This window comes from Phocoena phocoena, chromosome 12 (assembly GCF_963924675.1).
Source record: "Phocoena phocoena chromosome 12, mPhoPho1.1, whole genome shotgun sequence".
In the NCBI taxonomy this organism is placed as follows: Eukaryota; Metazoa; Chordata; class Mammalia; order Artiodactyla; family Phocoenidae; genus Phocoena; species Phocoena phocoena.
In genome coordinates this window covers 18722328-18735079 of record NC_089230.1, presented here as the reverse complement: position 1 = coordinate 18735079, position 12752 = coordinate 18722328, and the positions used below count along the sequence as shown (strand labels likewise).

At 42.4% G+C, this 12752-nt stretch overlaps 1 protein-coding gene across 1 annotated transcript in view; it reads left to right on the top strand.

The window, feature by feature from the left end:
• GRM1 (glutamate metabotropic receptor 1) overlaps nucleotides 1-8480 on the top strand; it is a 356991-nt gene extending 348511 nt beyond the window's left edge. The window contains exon 8 of the mRNA XM_065888534.1: nucleotides 6705-8480. Coding sequence (XP_065744606.1) covers nucleotides 6705-7629 — 925 coding nt within the window. The 3' untranslated portion in view covers nucleotides 7630-8480. The remainder of the gene's footprint in view (nucleotides 1-6704) is intronic.
• The last annotated feature ends 4272 nt before the right edge of the window (nucleotides 8481-12752 follow it).

Below are 12752 nucleotides of genomic sequence, written 5' to 3'. Positions count from 1 at the left end.
ACCATGTTCAATTCATTGTGCACGGAGTCTGTGGTCATTTTCAGCTGTTCCTTTACAGCCCTTCAAACTCCTGGGAGAGTCAAAGGTACACATTCCTGCAGCAGGAGGGAGCTCACTGATGAGGTGTCTGTGGCTTGAATAGCTCTTCAGATGAGAAGAGCCCAATTTGTTCAAATGTTTGCTACTGAACCTGGCTGTGGAGCCTGGTGAATGGGGCCCTAGCGTCGCTTCTCTTCACTCAGTGGAGTGCATTGGGAAGTCGTGTTCTGACATTCCCTGGAAAGGCTCCAATAGAAAGTGTGTGGTCTCGGTCAAATCGTACTGACTCTTGGAGGGAAAAATAATTGGTGGCTGGGAGGACTCTGCACATCTAGATCACAGCCACTCTAGTCTGCTCGGATGCATTCTCTGTAATTCTCCCGAGTCAAAAAGCATTGAGTGTTTCTTGCACCAAGGGTTGAGTCTGACCAAGAACACAGGAAGGACATCCTGATTATGACAGCTGCTGGCTGCCTGTCAAAAGGGATTTATGGGACTAGTAGATGTGCTTGTCATGTCATGACAGCAGGGCCAGAGAGAGAAGAGAGTCACTTAACATTTCATGACTTAAAGGTGAGTGCCTAAAAGCAAAAACAAAGGCTGAATGTGGGTCCATCATTGGTAGGTGACAAAAAATAATGCAACAGTCAGCAAAGCTAACAGGTTGGTTGTAAAGAACTTTTGAAATAAGATCTACTCAAGCTTTCTGGAGATAGTAAAGGATCAGGAGAAGATTGGTAGCTTCCAAGCTGTGCACCATAGACTGAGACTGACTATTTTTAGCCTCGGTTGTTCCTGCGGGGGGGAAAAAAAAAGATATGTTCTTTTTGTGACCTTCGGTTTCCACAGCTTTTATGAACAAGCAAGGCAAAGGGACTAGTGATAGAAATAAAGCAGCCTACTGGATCATTATGGTCTGCCGAGATCTCTCCTGCCTCTGAGGAGTAATCCCTGCAGGGCAATGCAACTGCCCTATACTTCCAGGGAAAATGTGAGGACTCAAGTATTGCTGAAGAGCATCCAAAGACTTGCTATTAAAATTATAGGTCTAGGGGCTTCCCTGGTGGTGCAGTGGTTGAGAGTCTGCCTGCCGATGCAGGGGACACGGGTTCGTGCCCAGGTCCGGGAAGATCCCACATGCAGCGGAGCGGCTGGGCCCGTGAGCCATGGCCGCTGAGCCTGCGCGTCTGAAGCCTGTGCTCTGCAACGGGAGAGGCCACAACGGTGAGAGGCCCGCATACCGCAAAAAAAAAAAAAAAATTATAGGTCTGGAAGCATGGAGCATAGAAAAAAATGATAATGCTTGACCTGAACTTTCTTCAAAAGGAACATAATTAGGTTCATCTGTACCTCCTGGAGGAATATAATTACACCTGGTATACCTCTGCTAAAACAATGCTGCTGTACCAATATGATGTCATAAATAAACTTTGGCACCAGAATTTCTTTCCTCAGCCAGCAATCATCATTAGGTTGAGCCGAAGGCCATTCAATATGTACTTAGAAAACGTTTAGTAACCGTCAGAATTCTACGCTTTAGTTTGAAATAGATTTGTCAATTTTCTCAAGATAGTAGACCCTACACGCGGACACAGTCTATGGGCTCTTACATACTTTATTGATGCGGTAATTTCATTTGTGGATGTCTTTTTCTTTATTAATTCATTGGAGAAAGCACAAGGCTTAATAAAGACAAACTGATTTTCTTTATGTTGTCTTTTATCCTGAATCATATAACTTTAGGATATTCAATGTGATTGATCTAAAGATTCTAAAAGGAGGACTGTATATTTAGACTTTGTGATATTGTATATTTCAGCAAGCCAAATGGTTTTCTGATTAGCTTATGATGAGGTTAGAATCAAAGAGGAGAGGGATAAAATTCACAATGCCATTTAAGATTTAATATCATCAGAAACTACCATGTTCTCATGATATCGAAAAGCGTTTGTCTTCACCAACACATTCAGAGATTCTCTACCTTATAAGACGTGGTGATTCAATAAGGTGAGAGATTTTAAATATGTTCAGATAAGCTTCCAAAGATATATAGATATATATATACTGAATATATATACACAGAATATATACTAAATATGCATATTTTTTCTGGAAAGCTTTCAAGAAGGGAAACTGGAGTCAGTGGGAGTTCTTTGTGTTGAAGACTAACTTGGGGTTGCCTGGGAAAACAGGAGTCTGACTCAAATGGTTTCAAATCGTCCTATGCCTGATGTGCTACAAGAATCACTGTTCAAACTGCACTGCATTCTGGTACCAGCTTTGCTGAAGCAGGTGGAGGTGAGATACCTGGACAGGGCAGCTCTGGCATCCCTTCTGAAGTGTCTCAGGGCAACACCACCTCCTCCTTGAAAGGCCAGATGTCCCAGTCGTAGCTGTAGGGCCACAGCAGAACTGTCTGCAAGCCTGTGGCTGTAGCTTGTTTACTTGGTGAGCCATTCTCTCCACGCTGTGACCCAATGGCATTTCCTGTTTCTATTTTCATTTTCAAAGAAAACAAATGCTACCCTCCTCAGATTCCAAGGAGCGAGACTTCCCTCCTCTTGGGAAGGTCTTTCCTTGTCTGGGCTCTCTGGATGCCATCCTTACGTCTGTTGTGCAGCTATTAAGCCTAGTGGCAAAGACTTGCATTGGACATAATGGAGACCGGTGTTGTGCAAGCTTCCCCCTCAGGCAGCTTGTGCAGGATGCGTCCCTTCTGATCTCAAGCATCCACCCACTGTTATTCCCATTTTAGACATCTCTGGAGCAGAAAGCAGTGTACTTTGCAGATGTAACTAGGACTTACCGAAACAAATAAAACAGACAGGATCACTCTGAATGCCAAAGGTAAACTAATCTGAAAAAAAAAAAGATACTCTAATCTGTTTACACCACCCACTTCCAACTCTTCTCTAAAGTGCTGTAAATATTGGGTTTTCTGTTTGGGGGGGATTGTGATACTTATCTAAGGAAAGAAAAACCAAAGCAAGATCCCAAGCCTGCTGGAGCTGGAGCTGGAGCCGCTGCCCTCTCCCCACTCAGCTCTACAGGACTCAGTGCGCATCATCCTCCATGTCTCTAGCCCCTCCTAGGCCTCACAGCGATTTCCTCCAATCACTGCAATATCAGCAAATATATTTAGCTACTCGAGGTATTTACTCCAAACACTACTGCATTTGATCTTCAAATATAAGATTGTTCAGTCTGATGTCTGTCTTTTGAAGTCAGAGCAAGAAAGGTCGGGTGCTTTGTGACAATTTTGTGGTGTTTCTAAACCAGGTTGCTTTTCCTAAGATTAGGGAACCAAGTAAAATTAAATAATAGAATGAAGAAGCTGATGGCTGGAACACAATGTATTAAAGTTATCCGGTTTCAATAAAAGTCTTATTTCATAATAATATTGCATCCTTATAACACATTTATTCCTTTTTGCTGCCCCATATTTTATAAATTTTTCTCTTCTTAATATCACAGCAATGGGTTCTCCACCTTTTCAAATAGGATAATCACTTTCACACGAAAATTGTTATTAAACCTTCACCTGAATCTGTGACAGTAATTGTACCTTTATTAGTGGCCACTTGAACACAAAACATGAAAAAAGGCTTCTCAGAACTTAGTTACACTTATATCTAGAAGTACCATTTATCATAACAGCATTTTGCATTTAAAAATAGCAGCCCATAATCTACAAAAACATAATATTGATTCAGCCTAAAAACAATGCTCTAATATACATGTAGATTCATGGACCATTCAAGCTATCTGTGAACCATAGGTTAAAAATAACTAATCTAGAAAGACCAAAGTTTATACCCTGTGATGCAGTTTCTATGAGATGGTGCCTTTCCTCCACTCTGGTTTTTAGGAAGCAATTTATTTTGTCCTTGAAAAAAAAAGGTTAATCTAATTTTCTTAATCTGATAAATTCCCTAGGGCATTATAACTGTTTCCTAATTAAACAGCACTTTACAGAAAATCTAGAGCAAGACTCTGAGGGGAATGAAAGCTGCTAATTTTGACAGCCAGGGTGAAAATCTTCCATCACAAGAATAAAATTGCTATTGGATTAAATAGGACTAAATTGTGATCATATCTGTCTGCAAGATGATTAATAATGCCTTTTACATGATTGAAAAAGAGGCTCATATAGGACCCCTGGACAAGGTAGAAAACTACCCATGTGAGGGAGCCAGAGAGTGAACTAAGTCCCAGCAGTACAAGGTTACCTTTTTTTGCTGGCATATATGGAGACTGGGCAATGTTTCATTTGGATATCTAAGCCTACTGATTGAATTAGGTCAGACTAGCTCTCAAGGGAATTGGTTTTTAAAACACACACACACACACACACACACACACACACACCCCTAAATGACACAAGCAGCCTTTTAGTTTAGTGATTTTCTTAATGAGCATGGAGAGGCAAGCATCTGGAGAAGGAAAAAGTGTTTCCATTGCAATTGAAAGGGATGCAAAGCATTGCGGTTGGAAATTACACTAAAGCATATTTATGCAAGGCGAGAGGCAACTGGGCAGCCTTATACTTTCTGGAAGAGGCATACTAAATGCATAAGGAGAGAAAAAGTTTGAGTAGAGTGAGAGATGGAGGAAACTGAGAAAGGTGAAAGTGGGAGGCAAGCTTGCCTAGAATTTCAAACTCAGAAGAGGAGCTGTGGGTTCTGGTCTTGCCTTTGGCTGGTTGACGCTCTTGCCAGAACACCACCGGCTCATTCTTTAGTTTGCTCGCCTCAGGAGAGAGTCAGCTATTCTAACAAGAGAGTGTAGAGGTTGATAAGTCGGTAATTTCACATTTAGAAGCAGATATACATTCTTAGAGATTATATTAAGCCTACGTTTGAGTGAAATATTAATTTTGATATAGTATTTTGGAGATGAGATTTTTCTTGGACTATTAAAAATACAGCATAGATTATCAGATATATGGAGGAACTGCCTTCTTCCCAAATAATGAGAAAATTTTACCTGTTATATCTATTTTAAAACTTTTATATCCAGAATTTTCTATAATTGATATCAGACTTTCAACACAAATCTGTATTTATTTGACTCACTTCACTTTCAGGATTATAAAATTTGAAATGTCAAAACACTACCTTCATCATAAATGTGGAACTCACATATAATTTTTGAAGTAGTCATTCTTGTATTTTCAAAATGATTAAATAAACCATTATGCTAACTATTGATCATTTCCTACATTTTTCCAAACAAAAGAATCTGATATGAAATAGTCTATTTCACATATCCACCTAAGAAACAAATACTCATTTTCCCTCTTCCTTTTAATGTCAAAAATGTGTCATTATTGTGCTACTTTCTCTGTTGTTTTCATGGACACAAAGAAAAAGCAAACTCCTGAAAAAAAAAAAGAAGAAAAAAATGATTTCCCTATTTAAGTATTAACACTATTGTTATTAATAGTATGCTATGTTAAAGTACCACCATCTGCTAAAAATTATACAGAAAATAAACCAAGTCCGAAAGTAAGACCAGAATTATTAGAACAGACAGAATAGAATTTGTAGTATATGCACCCAGTACATCTCATTTTTTTTTTTCCTTCAGAGATATATTCTATTTGGTTGGTTTTATGGGGATCCCATGAAAATGAAAATTGGTAAGTGTGGAGGATTGCTGCTTCCCTAAGACTTTTCTTCACCAATGCTCAATGAGGAAAAGGCCCCAGAGAAGTCTGGTCTCAGTAACTTCTGCTTTGTCTGAATCTTAATTTTGTCACATTTGCATCAAACTATGCGAGAAGACTAAAGCAGGATATAGGTATTTGTATTTTTCTGGGCCTTCCAGTTCTGTCTCTTTCAAACACGCCTCATTAAATCCTGCCAGGGTGAAAATCCCAAACTAGCTGCTGTGTGAATTGTGATCCACTGTCTGTGTCAGGAATAATACTTTGAAATAAAAAGAAAGCCGAAAGTTAGGAAACTCTTAAGTGAAGCATGGGTCTGGGTTTTTCTGTCATCTCCTTTTTTTCTCTTCTGTACAGATGCCATGTGCATAATCATGCCACCCCTGTTAACACAGGAAATACCCGCATATCAGAATGGGCAACTGAGAGGATGTCTTTTATAACTTCACAGGACAATGAGAGTAGCCTTATCCGTGTGTTTTAATTTGTTCCAGGGACTAAGAAAGGGAGGCAATAGCTATGGTCATTATGCTCTGTTGTTCATGTGTAACTAAGATTTTACTTTTAATTTGTTTCCTCCATCAATTTTGGAATCTTTCAAAGGCTTGTACTGAGCAACAATTTTATCGTTGCCTTGGAGTGTGTGTGTATGTGTGTGGGTGTGTGTGTAATAGCTGTGAAATCATAGACCTAAATGAAAAGAGTTGCTTCTACAACAAGCTGGCTCTTCTCCCCCACAACTTTTCTCAAGGTCAAAATGTCCTACCTGGTCTTGAGGTGGATGGAATCCCAGGTTGCTTCAGAGGCAACCTGTGGTCACTGCAGATTTTGGTGTTGGATGTATAATAACGAGAGGGTAGGGGTGTGGAGGACAAGCATACATACCGTCGAGGGGGGAGTCAAATTGCTTTGAGCTGGGCTAACAAATGTTTTATATGTATGTCACCCTGTGTGCATGATATATCTGCAAATAAACCCATCTCTATTTTATTCATAGTTTTAATGGCAAGTCTGTGTCATGGTCTGAACCAGGTGGAAGACAGGTGCCCAAAGGACAGCACATGTGGCACCGCCTCTCTGTGCACGTGAAGACCAACGAGACGGCCTGCAACCAAACAGCCGTCATCAAACCCCTCACTAAAAGTTACCAAGGCTCCGGCAAGAGCCTGACCTTTTCCGATACCAGCACCAAGACCCTTTACAGCGTGGAGGAGGAGGGTGCCCGGCCGATCGGCTTCAGCCCGCCCAGCAGTCCTTCTATGGTGGTGCACCGACGCGTGCCGACCGCGGTGGTGAGCACCCCGCCTCTGCCGCCCCACCTGACCGCAGAGGAGACCCCCCTCTTCCTGGCCGACCCGGCTGTCCCCAGGGGCTTGCCCCCTCCCCTCCAGCAGCCGCCGCCGCCGCCGCCAGCGCAGAAATCCCTCTTGGACCAGCTGCAGGGAGTGGTCAACAATTTCAGCACCGGGATCCCGGATTTCAACTCGGTGCTCGCAGTCCCCGGGGCTCCGGGGAACGGGGTGCGGCCCCTCTTCCCGCCCCCGGCGCCGCCGCAGCACCTGCGGATGCTGCCCCTGCAGCTGAGCACCTTCGGGGAGGAGCCCGTCTCCCCGTCGGCCGAGGACGACGACGAGGACGACAGCGAGAGGTTCAGGCTCCTGCAGGAGTACTTGTACGAGCGGGAAGGGAACACGGAGGAAGACGACCTGGGGGAGGAGGGAGAGGAGCTGCGGGCGGCCAGCAAACCAACTCCGGAGGACTCGCCGGCCCTGACGCCCCCGTCCCCCTTCCGCGACTCGGCGGCCTCGGGCAGCTCGGCGCCCAGCTCCCCCGTGTCCGAGTCGGTGCTCTGCACCCCTCCCAACGCGACCTACGCCTCTGTCATCCTGAGGGACTATAAGCAAAGCTCTTCCACCCTGTAGGGAGGGGGTGTCCACAGGGGAAAGCAGGAGGGGTCGGGGGCACCAGCACCTCCGGAGACTTGCAGAAGGCTGGGGGAGACGCGGAGGCTGGAGGTGAAGTCGGGGGCAGGGAAGAGATCGCGGCTGCCGTCTTAGCAAGGCCCGCGCGAGAGACGCGGGACTCTGCCAGCAAAAAGCGATCCAGGCGAAGATTCTGATTCTTGAATTACTCAAAAGCCTTCTCTGGGAAGAAAGGGAATTCTGACAAAGCACAATCCCATATAGTATGTAACTTGAATCACAAGAATGAACAAAATCAATCAACATAATCTCTTCGGACCATTGTGCATAGATATACATGCCCACACCCTTGGCCCGTGTGGAAGGGGACAGCCCGGGAGGACCGACCAGTTGAATCATTAGCTCGTCGTCACGGTATTCCCAGCGAGCATGGTGGAGTCAGACAGAGCAGGTGGGTGACGGAGGGGCAGGCGTGGAACCGCCCGGAGAACAGTGATGGACAGCAGCTCATTTCTCTCAAGCCCTTCTCCCTACTGGGCCCACAGACCCCTGGTCTTCGGGACACTCGGGAACTGGCCCCAAAAGGGGCCTCTGCTCTCCGACTGCACCCCATCCAGTGCCAGCCTTGCTGTCACACTTGGAGAAAGGTGTGTGGATACCTTGCTGCTTTGTGATTTCTCTCTATTTAGAAAATAGGAATAAGGGCAAAATTATCACCAAAAAGCATTTCATCAGGAGTGCTAAGGGAGGGCGGAATGAGAAGCAAGACAGTGCATAAGCTTGGGGCTTTGAACAAAATCAGTCAGCAAAAATCAGCTTCCCATAACTGATGCTCGCTTACTGGTGATTTCAGAAGTCCAGACAAGAGATTGTTTTGACAGTGGCAGAAGACTTTCTGTGGATTAACTTGTGTGCCAAGGGGGCTCTCCTTTGCCCTTACGTTAAAGAGAACAAACCATGTCGCAAAATTGTTACCTTCCATTTACTGTAGCAAATAATACTTACCAGTTGAACTTCTAAGATGCATTATGTGTATTTGGTGCCATTGTTTCTATGTGCTACAGAAACAAATCCATCTTTGAACTCAATGGTGTACTCATAGCAACTATTATTGGTTTAAATGACAATTAATTCTTTCTAATTGTCACTGAAGTCCCTGTAACTAGCAAGTGAATGTGTTCTTGTGTCCTTATAATACCTGTGACAATGAAATTTGTGCAAAGTAATGTCAATCTAACTGCAACGAGAAGATTGTCTTCCGATATAGTGTAGATATATTTATGTTCCAAATAACATTTTATATACCATTGCCATCGGTATTTACAGGAGCTCTTTGAAGGTTTGACTGCTTTGGTCCAATGTTTTTCATATGCTGCTCAGATGGTCCCTCTTCTTCTAAGAGGGAACTTATTTTTCAGATATTTTATGATGTGGAAATATGTTATTAATGAAGAGGTTTGAAAATTTGTTATACTAAAAGTTCGCAGAAACTGTGGGTAACAATAAAAAGGTACGTTTTATAAACTTGCACACATCATTATTAAAACATAAGATTGGAATGGCAGTATTTACATTATTTCAGATTTCTTTAGGGTTTGTTTGTTTTCTTAATTTTCCACAGCTTCTTAAGCTTTATGTGCTTAAGGCATATACTAACTTCTAAGTCTGGTCATGATTTCCCAAATTATTTATTCATCACTTGTTGATCTCTTTTAATTTTTATTTCCACGTTCTTTTATTCCTATATTTTCACTCATAACTTGTCTTTTTATTTTTGTTCTTTGCGGTGTATACTATCCACATACATGTAATCCAGTTGTTTCGTTTTTGCTCCCCCTTTTTCTCCCCAATAAAAGAGATTTTTCTTGCTGTTTCGATTTCTTGTATTACTTGGGAATGAATCTTATCCCCTTAAGTATCTTTGTTTATGCTTTATGTTCAGTCGTGTTTAATATGCTTCCTTCATGTTGAAGCTGCTGATTTCTCAGCCAAAATGTATCTTAGACTCTTTAAATACTCACTGCATCATTTGTTCAGAATTTAACATCCACTCCAATGTTTGAGGCTCGTATTTCTTATGTCTTCCCATATTCTACTGCCAAGTTTAGTCAGTTTTATATCAAGAATAGACTGCCTTTCCTTTTAAAAAATTACTTTATTACACCTTTGGTAGAAAGACCTCATGACTGAAACATGGATTTCAGTTCCATATTTTCACTGTCATGAAGCAGAATGAGGAAAATGGATGGTTCCAATGCTTAATATATGGTCTACTAACTGGCAAAATAGCAAGGGAAAGTATACTATCTATTATTAGTGAAACAGGTTTTTTATCTTAATGCCACTGACATATGTTCTTAAGATCAGGACTTGTGCATTCAGATACTTTTAAAGTAAGACTAGATCAGGAAAACTGCTTCTACTATTCAAATACTATGTCAGTTTGTCCTGAGGTTTTAGTCTGAGACATTTGGTGAACACATTCAACACCAGTCACATTATTACTCTGAATGCCTACTATTATCATGATTAAAAGTTTTCCTGAATAGAGTACTAGCTCTTAAATTATCATCGTTCAAAATTGGAAATATATACATACATACCCTATAAGAAAAGGACAGAAACTTTCCACCTTAATGTATGTGCTTATACAAATTGTATAGCTCTTGTAAAAGTGTTTTCCTTTGGCTTGTTACTGTCTGTTGTCAAATATCTTGATACTGCTGTATAATAAATATTTTCTATTTATTAAATGTGTATGTTCCCTCTCTCTACTTTGTAAGAGTGACAACAATAGAAACAGACTGACTGGTATAAGAAATAATTTCAATGGTTTTGTTTGCTCAGCACGTGTCTTCTAGGTGAAAGCTGGAGATGACCACACAAAGTCTACCGGCCAGGTAAGTGACAAAGTAGAGGATAATTTGATCATGAGCAAGCCTGTATCTCTAACTCTAACGTTTAAAATGAAATCCAGAATTTAACTTTTCAGTGTTGTGGCAGACATTGTCATCTACCTTTTATGATAGAATACGTGAGGCTTGACAAACTCCTGCATCTCCAGCAGAGATTTAGAGACAGAGGCATCTGAAGGCTCCATCTTTGTTTCATTTGTGCCCCACACAGATTTTCTTCCCTTGGTTCACGCTCTAGGGGCACCTGGTTTCTTACCTTGTTGATATCCTCCTGCTTATCCCAAGTTCCATTCCCTTATATTTCAATGGAGACATCACTGGTCCCCAGAACAAGGGAGCGTCTTTTATTCACATCTCTAGATAAGATGCCTACAAAGTAAGGCATCTACCAAGTGTCATTCAAAGAGGAAACTTGGTGGTACCAGGGCCACATCCATGAGAGTGTGGTGCATTTAGATGGAAAGAGCAGCCTCTATCCAGGAAGGCTGATGTTGAAGAAATTACCAGAATCAGGAGCTGAGACACCAGGGGTTTCTTCATTGTGCCCAGAAAATAGAATGAGAAGTTATGAAATGGGGGCTTGGTCTCATGAAGAAAACCCATGAGAGAGAAAATGAGAAACAAAGAACAGGGGGAAAAAAGAAACAAGAAAAAAAATGAAAATATTTCAGGTGTGCTGTCCAAAGAAACACCCATATACCATGGTGGGTCATAAGGGCCTCCACTTGGAAAGTCCGGAAGCTGCATCACAATGGAGACATTTGGAAAAGTTGAAATTGGGATCCAGATACCACGAACATTGTATGAGGAACTGCCCCAATAATTTCTATCCTGAGAAGCAATCAAAGAGAGTGGAAACAACATTTTTTAACCTACTCTGTGCCAGAAATTTTGCAGGTCTTTTGCTTTCCTTCTCCTTTAATCTTCCCAGTACTACTGCCACAAGGAATACCTTAGAGAACTGAAATAACGTGCCCAAAGTCTCTTAGCTAGTAAGTGGCTCAATGGGGAATCGACCCCCATCCTAAGCCAGCACAGAGCCTATGAACTCGTGTTCTTCTCCAGAGCCCAGGATACTATGTAGGAGTTTGTGTCTGTTGTGACTGCTCCCCATTTTGTATTCCCATAGTATTTTGTACACATCCCAGATTACATTATAACTTACATGTCTCTTTCCCTGAATAGATTTTCAGCTCCTTTTTGCTTTCTAATACCTGATTTCTGAGGCTTCAAGGCAAATCAGACACTCAGTAAATGTCTGTTGAGAAAGTAAATGAGTATTGTAACACCATATAGTTCTCCCAGCCCAGTTCTCTGCAGATTTGCTCCAAGATCCTTATGGGGTCCAGAGCCCTGTATTTCTACCTACCGGTCCTAAATCTGCCAACAGGAACAACACATGTTTTCATCATGAAAAACAAGCTCTACTTGTGTGGCATCAGAGAGAGCTGTCCCACTGGGCAGCAGGTCTGCTTTGCCTGCAGAAGAGGGTGGCAATACCCAGTATCCACTGAGCCCAGCCAGAGGTCTGGCAAGGCAGTGCTCGGTGTGGGAAACAGCGTCCTCTGCAGGAGAATTGCAGGTAAGACACAGACTGCTGAAGAAGGCACCAGTTAAAGTGAGGACAAATAAGTCATCCATGGGGAAAGCATGGGCTGGGGGTTCCTTCCTCACAGAAGTACATCCCTTTAGACAAAGTAAAAGGCTAACCCGGTCACCAAGGCTTGGGAGAACATGGGAGAAAAGGAGAGCTTAGGTAGGGATTTGAAGTAGTGATGCTATTAAACTGGAAACTGGCTTGATTTTCCCAGGGTAGCTGGAGAAGCAATGCTTATAGATTAATAGACAAGGAAAAAAAGCTTAAGAATGAGGATAACAAAAAGTGACAAGAAAACTAATCATAGAAGTATAGAGCTGGAAGTAAATTTAGAAAGAAGTCACTTAAGCTCTCACCTCAGTGAGGATTCTATTCCCTTGTGTCCTGCTCTTCTTCCCGTGTCAGGCAGGGACCAAGTGAGAAGCCATCGCTATCTGGGGTAGGACAGCAGGAGGGACTGGGGGTAACAAGGCCAACTGCCAGCAGTTATGCAAAGAGAGAGAGCAGGTGGCCCTGGATCCTGGAAAAGCAAGTCCGAAACTATGTTGTTAATACCCAAAGCTGGCCGGGAAACAGAACTACGGTGCAAATCCAGAATGAAGGTCTCTAGG